The sequence below is a fragment of the Paramisgurnus dabryanus genome, chromosome 4 (assembly GCF_030506205.2).
Source record: "Paramisgurnus dabryanus chromosome 4, PD_genome_1.1, whole genome shotgun sequence".
NCBI classification, from domain to species: Eukaryota; Metazoa; Chordata; class Actinopteri; order Cypriniformes; family Cobitidae; genus Paramisgurnus; species Paramisgurnus dabryanus.
In genome coordinates, this window is record NC_133340.1 from 35,174,480 (window position 1) to 35,197,100 (window position 22,621).

The 22,621-nt window shown below is 36.8% G+C and overlaps 1 protein-coding gene across 3 annotated transcripts in view; it reads right to left on the reverse strand.

Annotated features, from left to right (window-relative positions):
- sdk1b (sidekick cell adhesion molecule 1b) overlaps positions 1–22,621 on the reverse strand; it is a 328,241-nt gene that overhangs the window by 212,558 nt on the left and 93,062 nt on the right. For all 3 annotated transcript variants that reach the window (XM_065254359.2, XM_065254358.2, XM_065254357.2), the window contains one exon: positions 473–629. Coding sequence is in view for 2 of the 3 variants with exons in the window: in XM_065254358.2 (XP_065110430.1) it covers positions 473–629 (157 nt within the window). In the remaining variant the exon portion in view is untranslated. The remainder of the gene's footprint in view (positions 1–472; positions 630–22,621) is intronic.

The following is a 22,621-nucleotide window of genomic DNA, read 5'->3' on the forward strand; positions in this document are numbered from 1 at the left end:
GATTGGATCGTGATAAATCAGTATTACATAGCGACCCTCAGAATGCATTTTGAATGCAAGATTGCTAAAATAATGCATAATAGCCATTTGGCTATTGGTTAACATTGACAGAGGTGACATTAGAGGAGAAGGTCCTGTAAGAAGTTTAATCATTTTAATTAAAGATCAGCTCTTTTATTTAGAATCACGCATTGTTAGTGATGACTTTAATAAATGATTTCTCCGCATAACATTATACGCCAAACAAAAGCTGCATTGTTGACGTTAAATGTGTTGTTAATTTTGTTTAATTTTCTTTTTAAAGACGAGTAGCAACTTGAATATTGAAGGTTAAACAACAAAGAGTGTCTGGGATCCCATATCAGCATTGGTCTAAACCGCAGGTTGCTTCAAGAGGATTATCCCTGCTTTGGAGAAGATATTTATCCGAGTCTAAGCATCCATGCAGCGTTATTTAGGATTTCTTCAGTACCTGTACTCAGGAGAATATTCAGTGATGTCTGTAGTGTTTCTGATCCATTTGAACTCCAGCGGCCAGCTGCCCTCGGCCAAACAGGTGAGCACAAGTCTGTTCCCCTCCAGGTGCGTCTGTGCACCTCCTGCCTCGGTTTTAAAGTACGGGGCGATGTCTGTAGAGAAAGCAACAACAAATTAGTTTAAGCACTTTAGAAAGAACTCAGTAATGAGTCTGTCTGTCTGTCTGCCATGAATTCAGTAATGAGTCTGTCTGTCTGTCCACACATTTGACTGAAAATTTGCATGTGTGATCTCTATAACATCTCAGTTCTATGTTTTAGAAGAGATTTCGGCATTGTCTCAAACATGCCTCAGATTTGCCAAAATTTTTTGTCTAGCATAGATAGACAACTTCTTTTTTTTCAAGCCATAACTGATTCCAGTTCCAAGAGTTTGATATTACTTTGCTAAGCTGATGATTTTAATAAGGCATATGATGGATACTGGGTTAAACACCTAATATAATCGCTAAACCATCTACACTAGTTACTAGTATAAAAAAAGTATAATCACAATTGATAATTTGCTTGCACTTGTCACAGTGCATTTTGAGATTGCCACTAAAGTCCCACTTGAAGCCGTCCCGGTAAATGGCCAAAATGAGGCATCCCAGGTCAACGTTCAAATAAGGCATTCTTACCGTTTCTGCAGGAAAAGTGCTTACAGACTGTGTTTTTGTGAAGCTAATGGGCAATTTCTCAGTGCCTCCCACCACACTTGTTAGTAAATTACTCGCCATTTAACGGATGCTTTCATCCAAAAAAGACTAATTGCAGAAACAGGCCTCCTGGAGAAAGTAAGTGCTTCGCTTAAATGCACAAAGGTCAAAGAACATGTGAAGTATTAAAGGATTACTCCATTTTCTTTGTTCAGTCGAGAAGAAATTAAGTTTTTTAAGAAACACATTTCAGGAGTTCTCTCAATTTAATAGAGTTTATTGGACCCCCACAGTTTAAATGCAGTTAAAAATTGCAGTTTCAATGCATAAGGAGGCATATCCCAAACGAGGCATAAGGGTCTTAACTAGCAAAACGATTGTCATTTTCGGCAAGAAAAATTAAAAACATGTACTTTTAAACCACAACTTCTCTTAAGGCGGGCCGGTGTAAGTATTTCACAATCTGCTCAGTTACTGGAATTCTTTACGCGCAACCATTTCTAGGGTTTACAAAGAATGGTGTGAAAAGGGAAAAACTTCCAGTATGCGCAGTCCTGTGGGCGAAAATGCCTTGTTGATGCTAGAGGTCAGAGGAGAATGGCCCGACTGATAGAAGAAATAACCACTCGTTACAACCGAGGTATGCAGCAAAGCATTTGTGAAGCCACAACACGCACTACTTTGAGGCGGATGGGCTACAACTGCAGAAGACCCCACCGGGTACCACTCATCTCCACTACAAATAGGAAAAAGAGGCTACAATTTGCACAAGCTCACCAAAATTGGGCAGTTGAAGACTGGAAAAATGTCACCTGGTCTGATGAGTCTCGATTTCTGTTGAGACATTCAGATGGTAGAGTCAGAATTTGGCGTAAACAGAATGAGAACATGGATCCATCATGCCTTGTTACCACTGTGCAGGCTGGTGGTGGTGGTGTAATTGTGTGGGGATGTTTTCTTGGCACACTTTAGGCCCCCTAAGTGCCGATTGGGCATCGTTTAAATGCCACGGCCTACCTGAGCATTGTTTCTGACCATGTCCATCCCTTTATGACCACCATGTACCCATCCTCTAATGGCTACTTCCAGCAGGATAATGCACCATGTCACAAAGCTCGAATCATTCTGATTCACCCTGGATGTGCATCCCACAAATCTCCATCAACTGCAAGATGATATCCTATCAATATGGGCCAACATTTCTAAAGAATGCTTTTACACCTCAATGCCACGTAAAATTAAGGCAGTTCTGAAGGCGAAAGGGGGTCAAACACAGTATTAGTATGGTGTTCCTAATAATACTTCAAGTGAGTGTGTAATAGTACAATATGTTGCCTTCTCTGGTGCTACTTGGCCACATCATCAGTGAATAAACAAACTACATTAGACATAAATTACCCAACTGGAAGTATTTGGATTACTATGATGATGGATGGATGTGCATTTTGGACCTTCACCGTGTTGACCCCCACAAGAAGATAACGATGGCATTGTAAAAGAAAATTATTAGTTTGTGTTCAATTGAAGAAAGAAAGTCCTAGCTGTATCTGGGATGGCATGAGTTTAATTTTCCCTATTTACATGACCTATTCCCTTAATAACTCTCGACTTCATCGTAATCAATTACAGGTTTCCTTTAGACTGATTACTCAATAAGTCATTCAGGCAAATCGACCGGCCAGTCGAATTTAAAAATGCGTGCACATCCAACGTCACTTTCACACATTACGAAAGCACTACGCGATCTGACCTTTAGTGGGATTCTAATATGAGGTGATGTGACAGCTGCATGCACTTGTTACAGTCACACAATTTGGGGGAGTTAAGTGCCCCCACCACCCATAATGCACCAATCTCTTCCTGTAGCCTAAGGACACAGTTACCCACAGAGAAGATCTGAGCGTGCAGACAGGTAGAAGCAAGCATGAGTAATCAGGTGGAAGAAATGAGGTGATCAGTGACATTTACACATCAAACACGCACACACAAACATTTCGGTGAACTCTAGCGCAAGCCATCCATCCACACACACACACACAAATATCAGCGCTAGTACACACACACACACACACACACACACACACACACGGACTCACGCGGTGGAAGGGACAGGGTGATCAGTGACATTTCCATAAAGTGGAGGCAGAAGAAACTCCAGGGAACAAGAAACACCACATATGCACACACATGCACACACAACCGGCTCTTTAAAAGTGTCTTCAGACCAGACAATCTTTACAGTTCGCTTGAAGAATAGGGAACAGGGTTTGACAGGGAAGGCATGATATGTCGCCCTAATTCTTTCATGTAAAGCCGCTTTCAAACAATGCAATATTGTAAAAAAGCGCTGTATAAATACATTAAAATTGAATAATTTTTTGTAACATGAATAGCTTGAAAAATCTCTGAAAGTCTTCATTCGCTATGTTTACATGTGCAACATTTTTCAGGGCCTGTTTACGCTTGAGGGTAAAAATATTTTATCGGATGTACCTTTCGTTTAAATGGCGACTGTTGGATTATTTCCATACGTCGGACCTTCAAGTTGCCATAGCAGCTCTGATAAATATACAAGAGTCTTTCCAGCAGTTGTATGAAATATTCACAGCTAGTATTACTGATCAGAGAAGGTGCATTAATTACCTCCATCAAACTATTGATGCACCAATTCGTCTGAGGCAAAACAGACGGCTTTGGACGAGACCTGGGAGAACAAGGAAGAACGTTGTACGCAGGGGTGCGGATTTGGTGTTGTTGTGTGTCAGTGCTTTACATTGCCACCTAGCCGCCTGGAGTGCATACTACATCGAATATCACACACTTTTGCGTCACCATATGCACGCAGATTTCCCCTACAAAATGCTCGTATAAACGCTTAATAAAAAGTGATAATGCAACTTTTGCGTTTTCTTTTCAGATCGTTTCCATGTAAACGTAGCCTCAATCCGACTGAATTTAATCCGATTGTTATGACACAACAGTTAACATGCACCCTAAACATTGCAATCTTTTTAAAATGTCTGTTTACATTTAAATTCTATATAATCCAAACCAAATGTATGCGCAAGCGCAGGGTTTCCAGATTCGTGTATCAAGACCAGCCCAATGGACATTCAAAACTAGCCCAAAAACATTCCAATGACAGCTCAAATATCAATAATTAAAGAATGAAATCCTTTCATCTTTATTATCATAATTCCTCCTGCTTGGACTCACAACCTGTAAATTAACTCCTGTTAGCATTGCATTGTGACCAAATCTTTCAAACATGGTAAGGAGCGTCATATTTCCGGCTGACATCAGAGGGATTCAGGCCAATCACAACATACAGATTAGCTGGCCAATCAGAGACGCAACGCTTTTCAAATCAATGAGTTCCGTACAAAATCAGTGCGTTTCAGGAAGAAAGTGAAATCTGGAGCTACAAAAATAACGTTGTTTTTTAACAATGAAATATGTGCATTTTAATTAATGTTATGAAGTTTGTGCTTTTGACTGTCAGTGCATTCGATCAATCTCAATCATATAGACCTTTTGCGAGTCGACGTCACAGTTACGTCACGCGCGCATGTGGTGGCAGAAAAACATTGGAAATGAATGAGACACGAGTGAAACGAACAATATAACTCACTAGAAAATGTTTTGTTGTGCTGTTGAGTGTCAGAATAGGAATGCCAAAATAGATGACATTAATTTTTATAGTATACCGTCGTCAAAGACACCATTTGAAGATAAACGTAGGTGTTTATGGTTGCAATAAAAGCCCTCGACCGGACAGACTGGAGTGATGAAATCATCTGAAAATCTTTTAATAATTTGAATAGAAAATAATTAGAGAAGATATCCGGTGTTCTGTCGAAGTCTGATCCCTCTATGTGTTTCTTATAGCGTTTTCATCACGTTACGTTTATAATTTATTTAGAAAGATTAAAGATTTTAATTAGTTCATAATATCAATAATATTACCATTTATTAAAGTTTTTGTATTTTTTTTTCGTTTTCTATTTCTTTTTACCTTATATCTTAGCCTATGTCTTCTTCCTGTTTGTACTAAATTATGATGTTTACTAATAAATATATAAACTAGGGATGCTCCGATCGATCGGCCGCCGATCGGTATCGGCCGATAACGGCATTAAATGACTCGATCGGTGCTCGCTAAATCTGCCGATCTCATAAACCGATCTTTCTGTTTACTTTTGTCATCAAAAGAATCCTGAATGCGGGTGCAATTAAAGACATTTTTACGTAGCGCGAGCATTTTTACAACCCGTTGCTCACGTGCGACGTGGAGATTTGTATGTCTCTCTTTGCCTTTACAGAGATATGCGTATTTTCTATGAGGATCGCGCTCCGGTAAACAGCGCGAGGCGTCTTCACATCCCCATCAAACAGCGTATACAACACATATCTATCACGGACAATTGCATCCTCATGCCAAAAGTTTCTTATTTGCATGCGTTTTAAAGTTTTGAGCGTTTAAACTTTTATTTTCCTCACAGCTGCTTGTCTGTGTTCAGCCGCCGCCCACACACAGCAGCCTGTCATCAGTGCACGTGAACAGAGCGATCTCTCTCTCACGTCTTAAAGCTGCAGTAACATAATTCATCTCTCAATAAAATCACTCTCTGCTCTTGACTAAAGAATTTTTATACTTCATACGAATGCGTGAATATTTAATTAATACAGTAAAGTCTGTGAAGTGTTTTATTTTCAGTACTTTTAGGAGACATAAGCCTTTTTAAAGCCATATTACATTTCTCTTTGCAGAATAAATATTTGTTGTGCTTATTTATTTGAGTCTCTATTAAAACAATAATATACCTAATTACTGCAAGTACAGATGTGGCCTTTAAAAACGCGCGTTTTCTCCCGCGGCATTCGCCAAATCGTCTCGCGGAGTCACGCAGAATTCTGCAAGTGTTTTCGGGGGGGCTACTTTCCCTTTTCCCTTAATGTGTTTCGCTTCACAGAAAATCCACCAGGTGGCGCATAAAAAACTACATTTTTATATGCGTTGTCATTGCGGTTGTTTCCAGAAGTTAATAAGGGCATTGCTGAATATTTAACATTTCTATTAAAACAGCAAAGTGACGTCAACCACTTCTTGCCAGCATAACAGCGCATACATATATTAAGATGACTGTACGTGCAATGGGCATTTATACTAAGTGCAACAAAGAATTTAGTGTGAGCCTAATACACTTAACTCTATTTACAATGAATATCTTAATTATTTGTGTTGTCGAATTTTGACACCGTTTCATTGTTTGTTCATAATATTAATAATTATGTCAGTTTTTCTAAAAGTATTCATATTTTAAAGAGATTCATGTGGTATAAAAATACATGTTTTAAAGTTAAAAATGTTGTAAAAATATATTAGTAGGCCTATTATTGTTCTTAATATATTAAGAACAATAATATGACACATGTATATTGCGCTAAATTGCTTTACATATGGAAAGAGGAATTCTTCTCAACCACCACCAATAAAGTTTAAAAAATATTCTTTAAAAACGGCGTTTAAACCCACGCAGAGCGAACAAGAAAACATGGGCCTATGCTTACATACTGTACAGTGGGCATATGATATCTTTATTTAGTTTGACATATTTAAAACTTTAATAATACCTTTCTTGCGCATATAGGCAGTCAGCGTTATGATTTTTTTTAATCCTTTTAGCCGTTATTCATAACAGTAAAAATATTCAGTGACTTTGTAAATATATTACTAAAATAATGGATTAAAGTAACTTTATAAAATCTCTTAATGTCACTTATGTATTTTTTAGTTGGTCAAAACAAAATAAATGGCTAGAAATAGAACAGACATTTTAATTTAAAACGTACATATATTATAGGCGTTTATTATAGGTCCTTCCAGATATCTTATCTCAGACGTTCGCAGTCAACACTTTTAAAACGTATTTATATAAAATCTAATATATATATTAAAAAACAAAGTTTTAAGTTAAGACAATAATAAATATGTTTATTTTTATTGAAAGAAAAACGTAGAAAATGTTATTATGGGTATAGTTGATGCAAATAAAGTGTGCAGTATACAATAAATGCAAACAAATTATTTCTAAAAGTGGCAAGATTTTAAAAAGATAAAGGTGGTATAAAGAAAGACATGAGAAAAGTAGAGGTATGCAAAAGAGCACAGTTTAGTTATTGTTAATTAAAGCGGTTTTATACACCTTTGTTTGAATTGACAAGCATTTTATTCGCCACTTTCAACACATTTTGTGGTTGATTTACTGATTTATTACAGAAAATTGTTGTCAGAAGCAAAGCTATTGTACAAAGCATCTTTATATGTATGTTTTAAAGTTAAAAATGTTGTAAAAAATATATTAGTATTCTTTTATATTAAGAATAACAATATGATACATGTATATTGCGCTAAAATGCAATATACATTATTCTGCAATATAAATTATTCTCAACCACCACCAATAAAGTTTAAACATTATTCTTTAGAAAAAAAACGGCGTTTAAACCCGTGTTGCGTGGAGCGAACAAGAAAACATATGCTTACATGCTCAATCGGCATATGATATCTTTTTTATTTAGTTTTACAGTTTTAAAAGTGGCAAAAAAGTTCTTAAAATCTAATGAATACTGGTTTTGTAAAATGTATATAACTGCAGATGCGTGCGTGGGATCCGGGCAGGTATCCTTTCCTTCAGACCTTGAAGCATGGTCGCGGGAAAGCGAGAAATATATTTTTTTTAAGTACAAATATTTTGCACAATTGATATATTACTTATGAATATTTTAGGAAATTATTTTGGACACACGTAGGTTATTACGTGTATTTTGGATTTTAATTTCATTACTGTCTGTGCCTATCCGTGGCCTCATCCGAGCGCACTTTCTTTGCCTTGCGTCTTTTGAAGACATTGGTAAGCAGCACCATGACCCAGAAAAGACTCACACACCTTCCCCTGATGCATGCCCACACAGAAATACTGAACTTCCTGGACATTCGTCCCCTAGCTCATGAAAACGCGAGTTTTTTCTGCGTGAGTAAAAGAGCGCATTGATAATATGCGTATTAACGGAATGACAACGCGGGTTTGTTTATTACATACATGGATGCGCAGCAGCACAAAAACGCTTTTTAATATGAAAAATTAAAGGATTAAAATGTAACAGATTATTATTGAGTCTCTTGGACATAAATGATGACCAATTATGAGAGGTTAGAAGGCTTAAATAGCTGCTTCATCTGTAAGTTCATCTGTAAGCTAAGTAAATAAATGCTTTGCTTTAAACAAATGCATCTACATTTAAATGTTTTTTTTTTAATGCTACCCAACGGATTTATTGTATATAATGACTCTGCACCTGTAGATATGGTGAGATGAGAAAACATTTTAAGTAATTCTTTAAAAAAAAACATTTCGCTGTCCAAGTGCTGAAATGGCTCTCCACACGTTTGTAAATTCTTTATCTTTTGTTTGTAACAAATAGAGTATTTTTACAGTACAAACCTTATATAAAGCCTATTCTAAAAATGTAATTATACACCATGTATTTCTTTATAAAAGTATACAATATCAGAACTAAACCCATCATTATTTTTGTTCAAATTATGAATTATTTATAAGTTTAAAAAAGACAGTAATAGTACTATTTAGTAAAAAAAAGATCTATATAAAAATATACTAGGTATGTTAATGTGAGAATGTTTTACATCTGTCGTGTGATTCTAACTTAAAAACGAAAGTAAAATATGTTCGTCCGCATGGACATTGAAAATTGTGAAGTTTAATTAATATTATATGTTGTTATAATATTATATGTTGTATGTAAATTGTAACGAAAGTAATTCCCCCTGGGATAAGTATTTTTGCTTCTGATTAATAGCGCATATTCATCTGAGAACTGATGATGTCTGTGTGTTTCAGACCCTGGCTGTGTGCCCTGAAGTGTATATGACAATAAAGTAGTAAATCTCAATATATTTATTTTTAAAATGTATTTTAAATAGGCCTATAGGCTCATAGGTTTTTTGGTAAAAAAATTCACAGCACCCCCTGTTCAAAATGACTTCCAGCGGCCCTGCCTTGACGCTTTGTGTGTTCGACTTTAAATGGTGCGGCGCTGACTGGTCGGCGTATGACATCAGAGTACCGCGAGAGCAAAGGTAAAGTCGGACCATTTGTAACATTTCGACTTGCTCTCGCGGTACTTTGATGTCTTCGTTGCCGAACTGTCTGCGCAGCGCCACATAGAAACGCCCTTTGACTCTTTAAGGCAAAGTACCAGCAACATGAGCAACAAGGGTTAAAACATAACCCTTTCATTGTTAAGTATGAGAAATTAAAATGAATTAAATCACGTTTAAACGCCACAGAGATATCAGAGCCAGCAGTCGATTTCTGATGCGCTTGCCGAGGCGAGGCTGCGCTGGGCGGGGTGTGAGCACTTAAGCGCCGGTGATTTTCTGGAGCTCATATGGAGCTCATCTCCGTCCGAAAGTGTCAGAGCACACGTTTAAATAGACGCTATCTTTATTAACCGACCGCATATTTAAACTTTAAGCACATACATTCACGCCTGAACAACTCTTACAATTACATTTTGTGACCAAATAACAGTAATATTAGGAGCATTTTGCTGTCAGAAAACATAGCTGTCATAACTCCACATATTTACCTGATTTGTCTTAATTAGTTCAGTCAACATTAGCCATTCTGAATGTTGACTGGATTTGAAAATAACCATTCATTTAATGTTTTAAACACAGATTTATCTAGACTTAAAATAATATGTCTTCTCAACTAGCTCAAACAAAAAAATTGGTTTAACTTATATATTTTTGCCCGTCCAACATTTCATTAATTTGATTTTTTACAGTGTAGGTTATATCAACATATGTCAAATTAAGTTACCTGATATCCACTTAATTTTATAAGTTATAAACATTCATTTAAAATAACATACAGCGTATGTATTAGGCCTATTTGCTTAAATTACATTTTAACAAAGAAACTGCAAGGGTTGATATTAAAACCCAACACGCTGGTGAAAACTGGATAAACCGGTTTTCTTTCATGAGGTGATCGATTAGCATTGGGGGTTGGCAAAGAATTGGCAGACCTAGGGGTGGGTGGTTTTTAATTTTTTGACTCTCTGTCACTGGTAGCTGCTAAAACAAGCAGCTAAACCATGTACAATTAATTACATTTTGGAATTAACTTCCTTCATGTCTTTTTATTTATACACTGTAAAAAATATTTTCTGAATTTTTAAGTAAAGTTAGCATTAAATATGTTTTACAAACAATTGGTTTACAAACTCTGGGATGTTTGTGATTATCATCATTCAGAAAAGTGGTGCTTGTGTTTAGACTCGTGTTTTACGTGATTAAATCAGGAAGATTACATTAGTTTCTTTTCAGTGTTGAACAGTTTGTCATCAAAATGCAAAAATATAGTATATTTATAAACATCGCTGAAACAAAGAGTGAATTAAAATTAAAAAAGTAATAAAGTTAAAGCTGCTGATAATTTTGTTTATATTTACTAGCATTTTCTGAGTGAAAAATGTTTAGATTTTGTTAAGTAGCCTAAATCCTACTCCAATTTATTTCAGTGTAGGTTTCTCATTTTTATCAGCTTTCTTTTGCTTTTTAAAGCGCCGTCTACCTTTGCTACCACCAGTGCTTTAATGTGGGCCGGTAGGCGCCAGTACTCAGTACCGCCACTTCCAAATATAGCTCTTGAGCGTACCACTCTCCCTGCGTCCAGAACGTACTTCTAGCGTACCAGAACGCTCATTTGCACATCTGTTTAAATCAGAGGCTTAATTTAATTATTTGGCTGCGCTGCCACTTTTCAAAGCGCCCTTCACAATAGCTACCTAATTCGTCCCACCGAGAGCAGAGACTACATTACCCATACACCTTTGAGTTTTACAAGTTAAAAGCGCATGCGTAGCTTTTGCTGCTGTCAATAGGCTTGTTCGACTTCATGCGGCGCCCCGAGAATCGACAGCCGGAAGACGTCACAGTATCGCGAGAGCGAGGCGAAATATGATTTCTTGAATCATTCTCGCGGTACTCTGACGTCATCCGGCTGTCGGTTCTTGCGGCGCCGCATGAAGTCGAACAAGCATGGTGTTAATAACGTGGTTTGGAGAGGTGTGTGAAACGCGCAACCATAGCTGCTCTAATACTTAATATGGCCTCCTGGTTTTAGACTCTGAGGAGTAAAAGAACAAGGTCAGAATCAGAGGACTCTCGCTGGCTGACATCCCACCAAGCCAGAATGATATCGCTGCAGGTCAGATGCAAACTTTTTCCAGTACCCTTTTGTAGGTACGTGACAATCTCTGCTGTCGCGGCTGTCAGCTTGGTTCCCCTCGACGCAACTTCGGATTTCCTCAGACGATGTGCAGTGTAAAAACATTATTGAAATTGTATTACGCATACTTGCTAAACTACAAGTGAACGAAATTTCAATGAATTTGAACGACGCGCACAGGAGTTTTACCACACGCAAAATGGAAAACAATGGGACAAAATAAAGTGATGACTTTCGAGTTTCAAATGGCCAATATTTTGTTATTCTTGAACCCATAGACATGGTCTTGGTGTCCAGAGAGTATCTTTGCCCAACAGCGACAATATGTTATTAAAAAATAAATAACATCATTATGGATAAATGAGTGCTTGCAGAATATATATGTTTGAGGATGCTTATCAGTACTTTTTTGTTTCTTAAACTTTAAAGATGAATATTCTCCTTTAGAGATGGGCAATTTTCAGCAATAGCACATTATATTCAAAATTTTGAGCTCATAAAAAAGATTTTTCGCTTATTTAAATGACTTTTTTATGTTTTTATGCACGTTTAGTTTTGGTGCAATTTCATCAAAAGCTTGTAATTAGGAAATACACACAACATGCTTAACGTATATTTTATATATGTTAAAAATGTTGTAAAAATTGCGTATTCTTATATAATAAGAATAACAATATGATATATTTATATTGCGCTCAAAATGATTTAGAAATGGAAAAAGGAATTCTTCTCAACTACCACCAATAAAGTTTTAAAATTCTTCTTTAGAAAAACGGCATTTAAACCCACGTGCACCGAACAAGAAAACGTATGCTTACATACAGTCCGTGTATGATATCTTTTTTATTTAGTTTTACATATTTTTATTTATATGCATTTAATAATAGTCTACCGTAAGGTGATAATGTAGCTACACACTGTTAAAATTGATTCAGTGGCTTTGTAAATATCTCTAAAATAAATGATTAAAGTAACTTAATAAAATCTCTTAATGCAGTAATGCGATTTTTTTAGTTGGAAAATAAATTACTAAAAATAGAACAGATATTTTGTGTAAAATGTACATATATTATTTGATGTATACGCCTTAATAATATAAGTATTACATTTACAGATTATTTTAGTCAATATATTTAAAAAGGTCAGAGTAATATATTTAAGTTTTTAAAACTGTAATAGTTGCATATTTCAAATTATTATTATTTCTATTTGACATAAAAAATGTGTTAGTTTTACGCCTAACTTGAAGTATGATTTACTTATATTTTCACATTGATATTATTTGAGTAAATGTAGGCAAAAAATTAATTAATAATAAGTAGAAAAAATGTCAATTTTAAACAATCACATAGCCAACGGTTTTTAATCGGCAACAAAGAAACTGCGCATTTTGCCGATGACAAACACCTCAGAAACTCCTCGAATTTATGAATATTTACACTCACAATATGATTTTATTTCCTTAGTACAAGTATAACATATTATACAAATTCTCAGTGAAATGTATTAAACACCCATGCATACTTTTTATCGTGTTTCATACCATGTAAAGGGAAACATGATAATATAAAAAGTAGCCTACTGTTCAGTAATGCAGAAAAGCGCACCACAACCATGTTAAAGCTATTAAAACGTTCAGATGCAAAAATGAACTAAATGTAAAATTAGATAAACTAGTTAATGATATTGCGTAAATGCGCTCGGTCTCTTCAAAGGTCTTCGCGAATTATTTTGTTATAAGACTCGATTATCATACATCACGTCTCTTCTACTGTAAGTACACGGAAAAAAATAAGACAAATGATGCGCGTTTGAGTCGGATTTTTATGAAGAATATGTGACTGTTTATGTAACTGGCAAAAGAAAACTTCGCCAACAAAATGTTTGCCAAAAAGCATGCATTTGTATGACATCAAAGTCTATCGATAATCCGTGTCATGTTACTTCAATATCATACAGTATACGCTCAGCATGAAGTCGAGCACACACATTGTCGTCAGTATGGCCTACAAGAAACACGCCTGCCCTCTACAGGTTTTTATATTTCCTGCGTCCCCCACCGAACCCCCCTTTTGCGGGATCTCGCAGAATTTCGGAAGTCTCCGCGGCATTCTGGTCTCACAGACGCGCATTTTTAAAGGCCACATCTGTAATATAACAAAGGCAACATCCGTGGTATTTTATTTAGAAAGATTGTAACAGTTTCAGTCATCAAAGAGCTTGCATATCAGCTTTAAAAAAAAAAATCGGTATCGGAATTGGTATCGGCCGATCACGAAGATTACAAATCGGTGATCGGTATCGGCTGCAAAAATCCTGATCGGAGCATCCCTAATATAAACATAGCACACACACACGCACACACGATGTAAAGTGTTAATAATATATAAACAGGCCTATACAAATTAATTTGTATGTAAACATAATAGTTTTAGATCAAACATGTAGGCTAAAAATATAAGGAAGAAATTGAAAACAGGAAATGATGAAATATTTAATAAATGATATTATACAGAATACATGATAATATTGCACTTATAAGTACTTCAGCGATTCATACTGTAAAAATAATTGATTTACCAATAAAGAACAATACATATACATTACATACATGCACACAATTAGTAGCCAAGCCATTTAAACTTTTAATTTATTTAAAAAATAAACGTTACTTGGTGAAAACTTTATAAGAAACATTACACTTAAGAGAAATATAGGAGAAACAGACTTCTACAAAACACCGGATCCTTAAAAATCACAGTTTAATGCTAAAACACTTCACACAGCTATTGAGAAGCATTCACTTTCTGCCACCAGTTGGGCTCCGCCCACAAAAAACCTCATCTCTGTTTGCAAACACGCAAAAGGTCTATTGATTAGGTGTTTACATGAATCTGATTGAGCCATCAAACGGATTATTTGGTTGCATGTAAACTTAACTATTGTGTGAAAAAGAACAGCCGTAAACCATAGACTGTAAAAAATATAGACGTAGTGTCCGTGACGTCACCCATAGGCCAATAGTTATCTGAGCCTGCTTTCGCCATCTTGGGCGCGTGTCAGAGCAGTGGCAGTTCACCCGTCACTTGAGTGGCGCCCCCTTAATTATGCAGAACTTTAAGGCTTAATATAATTTAAACAAATGAGTTACAAAAATATTCACCCCCCTCACTGTTGCCATGAAGGGCTATATAGACCAAAAAAACACAGTACCAGGCTGTAAACACATTTATTTCTGCAGTAAAGTTGGGCATTTTAACATGAGGGTCTATGGAAATTGACTCATGAATTGCAGTTTAAGTCACTTCCGTATTGGCTTCATCAAAAAGATCGGAAGGTTGCCCTCTGGGGAATTTTTTTTAAAACGTATCTGTGTTTCACATTGGATAAAAAGTCTGGGATTTGGAATTAAGCAGAGTACAACACAATCTCATGGCACTACATAACTATTTTACAAGGTGGCTAATTCGTATAAATACACATTTGTATGTTTTTGTACAATCTCCTTTCACGCCTGTGGCATTAGGTAAAGGGGGTGGGGCTTCATTGTGGCTTTTTTCTAATAATAAAATAATTTTGTCAGATTTACGTCATATGAATTAGCCAACTTGTAAAATATATCTGAATTTGTATGAGATTAAGCAGGAGAGGAGTACAAGATAGCAGTTTTTTAAGGTGAACTGTCCCTTTAAGTGATTCAGCTAACAGTCTCTGTGTAGTTCAGGTAGATGTGTTTAGTTACAGCTGACAGAGTTAGTTATTCTTCAGAGGGCAGATGAAACAATAGCACAATAATTACTGTGTGCCGCTAGATAAGCCGACAAGCCAAGCATTCAGTGCGATTTGTTTATTTATAATCAAACGAAAGTTCAAAAGGATGCAAAATCTGACAGCTTGAAAATGAAGGGGATGATGAGGGAGACGGAAAACAAAAATAAATGAAACAAAAGAAAAAACACATGCACTTGGACGCTGACAAATTGGCGCTAAAAGTCCATCATTTCCAAATGTCTGGTCCTTAAGGTCATTTTACTTTCTTTTTTTGCTCCCCACCACTGTTTTATTTACAACCTGTACAATCCCAGAGGAAAAAATGTTTAAGCTCATTTTGAAGTCTATGGCTTTTATAACAGACTTTGGCATCTTGGCACAGTTTTGACATTGCTGAGATCTCTGAAACTCTTCACAAAGAGAAGTGCGAGATTCACTGCAAAGACTTGAATGTTTGCCGAAAGCATCGCAAGCACGCAATTATACGTAGTGTTCTCGCATACAGGTATTTTCAGCAATGAAATACAAATATACGTTTTTGAAAGAGAGCTTCAAATACTGCACGTCTAAGTTATACAGACACATATCCTGAAAAGCAGAGAAATGATCTTGACAGTCCCGCTGTTTCACAAGGACAAACATCTCAGAAAAGTCCAACCGCGTCCCAGAAACGCTCTTTCATGTAAAACGTGTGATGGGCCCTATCCAAAAGAGTTATCAGACTCCAAAAGAGAAGTTATGACATGCTCGATTAAGAGTCAACCCCATCAAATATTCCCCCGGTACCCTGTAGACCTCAAGCTTTCAACGATTTTATTAAAAGTTCTCGCTTTAACTTTCTAAAGAGCTGGTCATAGACCTACTTGCTTGTTTTCTCACCGATTCTTTTATGGCTCTTACTGGCGTAACCTTGGTGTGCTTGTCATATATCTTGATATTATGGACAGAAGGATCTACTTTAATTCATTATTTAGGCGGGTTCAGATCAAACACCTTTCACTCCAGATTCAGCCTGATGACTGGACCCTTACAGACAGAAAAGGGCTGCGAAGAGAAGTTCATTTAAATTAAACTGCAATGGTAAAAAGGTTTTAAGAAGTGAAATATTATAGGTATAACAATAAAATACCTGTAGACTCAGTTATCTGTGCTGACATAGGTGGGTGACTAAAGGCTTACAGTAAAAAGCTTGCTGTATTTATAGTAGTTGCATATAAAATACAAAGTATGATGATGATCTCTTTGTGAGGTTAAAAAAGCGCTTACCGAATAGAAATATTACACCAGGCCAACAGTAAAAAGCAAATCGACTGTCAACAAAAAAATCAATGATAACACCTGAGGCAGAAAACTGACACAATGAAGTCTGCGCAGCTACGGCCTTGACAGGACTTTTAATCTAAGGTGGACAAAGACTTAACCTTGTTTTTTCACCCTTTTTCTTTGCTCTTTCCACACCTTTTTTTCTTCTGTTGATTCCATAAATAGCACACAGCGAGTGCCTGTTTCACTTGACTTATGTTTTCTATCAAACGTTAAGTTTTATTTTGATATCTTTTCAGGACCTTTCTACTTTAAAGGTAGGGTAACAGATTTGATCCTGAAACATTTTTAGTTATGCTGGTTAAAAGTCTCCTCACATTCTGATTGCAATCACTGTGTTAAGTTGTTTAAAGGTATTTGTAGAAATTTATGTCATCTGTGAAAGGCGTAGGACCAAAAAATGTTCAACAAATCATAGATTTCGGTCCGAACGGACGTTTACTTTTTTGTCCCTCATACGTAAGCGTAATTTGAATTCCCACCGCGCAGCGAGTCCACCCAGACACCATACGTCATTGGCGCGTTCACGTGCGCTCACCTCCTGTAAACAGCGAGAACAGCAAACTTTTCTGCTGTATTGACAACCTACACAGGAGGCACAAAACTAAAGGCATCTTTTATAACAACAACAGCAAAAACTGCCTGGATCAGCAAGAGCAAAAACCCAAATTAACATCGGTAACTTTACTGCTTTACCACGAGATGCAAACAGCTACAGGAGGCAAAGGGTCTGAAAGGGTCGTTGTTTATTTTGGTAGGTACGCGATTAGTTTGTATTGAGATGGATTCAGATATTCTACTTTGATGAAACATTGTGTTGCTTATGAAATTTGTGTTCGTTTACGGATTAGCGTAACAATACAGTTACTACGTCTACACAATCGAATGTGTGCTTAAACTAATTCTGATGTAAACCAGTTGTTTATGTTGGTTATTTTGGAAGTGTTATTTACATTGTACTGCAAAGTTTTCTCACTGGTGAATGAGACATGAGATGTGACCGTCTGATCTGTGCGTGTTCATGTGGTTGAAAGAGGCGTGACTTTGGATGGCGATTTGACTTGAGGGTGGGATCGGGATTTCATTGCTAGGCGGCTACCGTTAGCATTTTTCAAAATGTGTTACCCTACCTTTAACTTACAGATTTTTTTTTCAACTCTCAGGGAGCGTGTACACCTAGACATTTACATCTGCGACCAGCGTATGTTTTCAATTGTTTTCAGTGGAAGTGCCAGCTTTTAAAAACGCTTTTAAATACAGTTTCTGTCGTGTTTTATTTGGCATTTTGTAAAATTCCATTGACTTTTCTTGGAAGACTCATTGCTCGCTGATATATCACTCCGCCGCCGGGAAACAGAAAAGGGTCTGTTTACATGTGGTTGTAGTTTTTTCGCTCAGTTTAAATAAATTTTTCCCATATTTGATGGCTCAGTGATCAGCTTTAGGTTTGAAGTTGAGATCGATTGTGACTGTCTATACGCTAGACACTGAGCGTACTTGTATGGCAAAGTGGTTGTCGTCATCAAGTGGTCGGGAGTGTGCTAACGCTTCAGACTCAAATATAGAGCGGAAGTATATACGCGGTTGTGAGGTATCTGAAAAAAATAGTTCCACTATAGCAAATAACACGGATTGAAATCATACATTGCGCCAATATATTTGTTTTTAATCATCAACGAACACCACAAACCACTCGGTGAGTAGCACAGTTTTGAAAATGAACGTTAAGTGATGTTTTAATGACATGTTTGTGCATGGTCATTGACTTCCATTCTGAAGCAGTCAAGACACGACCCATTGTCAAAATTTCTGTGTCCATCACTGTAGTTCATCCAAAACAAACCAGAAATGAGACTCAAAGTTTTAAATACCGGAATTATCCTTTAAATGTGTTTGTTTGAGGTTTACAATTTATAAAAAATTATAACTAATAATGTTTTTAAAAGTACATTACTAACTGCACATAATCAGACTACCCACACTGTAAAAATTCCTTGTTGCGCTTAAATTATTAATTTTAAAGAACTTAATTTAAACTTTTTTGACAAATTTTTGAAATTATATAAATAAAATTGTAATAACTTAAGCCCATTTAACTTTTAATAGCAACTCCTCACTAGTCAAGAAAGTTGAAATTACTTGTCAATTCAAGTTGTTTAAACCTAAAAATTGAAGTGCAACAAAGACATTTTACAGTGCATCAGTTTCATACTGTATATCTGCTTGTTATAGTTTCTTTTAATGAGCTGTTCAATATGCAAGAGGAAAAAAACACCATCGCCTTACATTAATCTGTGTTTTTAATGCACTAACAATCCTCAGAAGTATAAAAGCCGAGATAAAAGAGAAGTGTACACATGGGAAGTGCTAATTATTACAGATACCAAAAACCTCTTTGGTGTTTTTCAGGAGTTTTCTGAAAGCTTGCCAGCACTCAACCCAAACTTCAATTATCACTCCTGACTGTTACATGTAGTTAAATAAAGTTCAGGCAGTGACTGTCTCCTGCGGTATGATATTGCCATGGTTTGCTACGTCACACACACGTAACCAATCACATCATCACATTTGCACTCCCTTGTGCTGAACTCACGTGCAATGTGTAAAACTACCAAAATAAACATCTATTTACGTGTATAAAAGGGTGGAGGCAGGGAACAAATTTGAATATTCATATCTATGGTCCGAGCTGTGCGATTGAGTAGAGTCGGAGACTCATTTGCATATTCATAGATCCGCATAATAAATGAGGGAATTACATTCAAGCAATTTCAAAGCTTGTAGAAATTACGGTCACATGAAAAAAACGTTTACATATGATAATATGATGCTCAAAGATGCAAAATTATCGAGACACTTATGTGGGAATGCAGCAAGGTTTAAATAAGGTTCAGATTGCCCCCCTCCAATGTCTCCATGACTTATGACCACCGTCAACTTGTGAAAGCCACTTTATTATAAGGCACAGGTGACTCCTGAGGGACTGTTTCAGTAATAAGTAACCTAAAAAAAGTTATCTTGGATAAGTGTTTTATTCTGACGCTGTAAGTCTAAACAGTGTTTGAGTTATATGCCATCAGTCTCTTTATATACTGAATCAGACAAAATCGATAAATGCAATGTTCATAAAAAAGTGCCTTTCGAAGCATAATGCAGTGCTGTGAATGGCTTCAATTTCTAACACCTTTAAATAAAAAACCTGCTTTTTATCTTCTTTCACATTTATTTTTACCTTAAGAGTGATAGGTAGAGCAACACTTCAATAACATAGAAGAACAGCGTCGAGCTGAATTCCATAGAGATAAACTCCAGGGGTGGGACACAGCTGCCTGGATTAAGTCAAGAAAAGCTGGATTTCAAGTGCCTGATCTGTAATTTTAAAAAAGATTAGACTTGACTAGAACTTAATGTGTGTATGCGAGTTGGCGTACGCGGGTGCCGAGACAGCGGCTTTCCCACGGGACGCACCGTAGTACGTGACCTCATTAAAGGGAGACACTTTAATATTTGGCAACATCCCCTTGAGGACTACGGGCAAAGCATGTCTTCCTGTCTTCCCAGATTGGCTCTGTAGAAGATGAGGGTATATGTGTGTGTACCTGTAAAAAGTACAATTATATACCCACACACACAAATATTTCTATCTGTCATACCACTGCACAGATCAAAAAACAAGTTGCTTGGGCAACTACTTATATTATGTGTGTAAGTTGCAAGAATACTTTATTTGGTTTAATCGTGCTTGACTTTTCCTTATTCTTCATTTTGTGATGTAGTCCTTTGACCAAATACAGTTTAGTTTTGGGTCACTATTTAAATACAAAGAAATCTGTAACATTTGACCGCGTATGTCAGGGCTAATCAATTCCAGTCCTGTAGGGCCGATGTCCTACAGGGACACACGGTGACGCTACACTAAGATGGTGACAGCAAGAAAAAAAAAGCTCTTTACAAACCTATGGGTGACTTCACGGACACTACGTCCATAATTTTTGCAGTCTGTGGTTCCAACCCTAATCTTCCATTAGCTTCTTCAGGTGTGTTGGTTTAGGGTTAAAGCTAAACTCAGACACCGTCCCTCCACGATCTGAATTAAATTGCCCTGGCGTATGTGAACTTCTTTGCATTTTTTATGGGCCTTTCAGTGAAGGCTACAATGGAAGTCCTTATATGGGCACTTTAACCGGAATAGCTCACGCACACACCAACCAAGAGCTGACACGAAATCAACGTCACCAAAGAAGTGTGTTTTTGTTTGTGAAGGAAATTTAAGCTTGTTTAGCTTCCCAAAGAACCCAGCCTTATGGAAATAATTGATATAGTTTGTTTATCCGGTGTAGCAGCAAACCTGTGCATGTGTGTTTATTTAACACTGGATTTCGTTGAAATGGGGCGGTCCCAACCAGGTCATGAGTCACAGGCGGTAAGTAAACCTGCATCAAATGTCAGTGTTTTGTTGGCAATATGGCACATACGTGCACATAATGTAAATGACACAAACATGTAGTAAATCATAAATTACCCAGAGATAGTAGGATAATGTTTTGTGTGTGTTGCTTGCTTGTGACTCACTTCGCCAGCGGTACACCTCCAGGACCTTGGATTTTTTCGGAAAGAATTAATCTGATAAAACTAAAGACTCTTTGGATATATGAAAGATGTAATACACTATAGGTACTCAAGATTAAGATTAGATAAGCAGAAACAGCGTATATTTTGTGAGCTTTAAAGGCATAATATGTAGATTTTTACCACTACAGGTCAATATTTCACAATAACAAAGGCAAAGCTTAATGACATTATGAAGGGGAATGGAACGATAGTAGATGTTGTTTTCACCATCCAGTGACATTGAATTTACTAATCATGTTCACGGATGAGGTAATTAATTAATGTTTTTTTTTACCTTTAAAGGGGAGGTTTAATGCTATTTCATGCATTTTGACTAATTAACACAGTTTAAGAGTTGTAGTCCTCATGCTAAACATAAGCAAAGTGTCAAAAAAGCAGTTGAGCTTGTAACAGAGTATTTCTGAGCCAAACTCACGCCTCCTTTTTCCTACAAGTTTCGGAAAGTTTTTTTTTCAAATGGGGGTATCCGTTACGACTGATTGACCCCATTTTCCTTTTAAGGGCCTTTACCCCCAGAAAAGCACGCCTGCCCTGCACGTCAAGTGAGAGCGCGAACGCGTCACTGGTATCATTGCTCAGCATGCGACGACTTTGTTTTAGCAAGATAGTTCGACAAAAGAAGTGTGTTTTTGGATGTAAGGAGAAGAAAACCTTATTTACCTTTCCCTGTCTTAAGACAACAGTGGATGCAGTTCTGTTTTCCCGGACAGTAACGTAATTGCAAATGAGTTTGTTTGTTCCCTGGCTGCATTTCGGAGAGGACTGCTTTACAAACAAGGCTCAGTTGACGGCGGATTTTCCACTTTTTTACAACTATTGGAGCGGTCAAAACTTTAAAAAGACCCCGTTTAGGAGTCACAACCACAGGCGTAAGTAATTCAAAATCTCACGTGTTTTGTTTGCAATCGCGCATACGTGCTGTAATGTAAACAACACCACAGGCGTAAGTAATTCAAAATCTCACGTGTTTTGTTTGCAATCGCGCATACGTGCTGTAATGTAAACAACACCAACAACAGCGCTTTGTACTGCATTTACAACATTTACACCTTTTAAAACGGGCAAATGCAGTTAAAAACTGGATTATGTTGCTTTTTTATTAAAATAGCGGATAAACAAGCAAGGATTAATTACCTGATAGAGACGTCCTGCTGTAATCGTTGCTGCTATTGTTCCTGTTCGTCCATTACTGACTAAGTATCCGATTCTGGATCATATTATTTATAATATAAGGCTGGTTATTTTAAAAATAAGTTTTTTTAAAGTTTGATTTTCCATCTATGTCGGCTGTGAATCCAAAAGTAGTATCCGAAGCTGCGTATACTCGTAACTCTTCAGCTCCGCCTACCGCACGCCTTCAAGTGTTCGACCTTTTACACAAAAAATCGAAAAGGCTGTT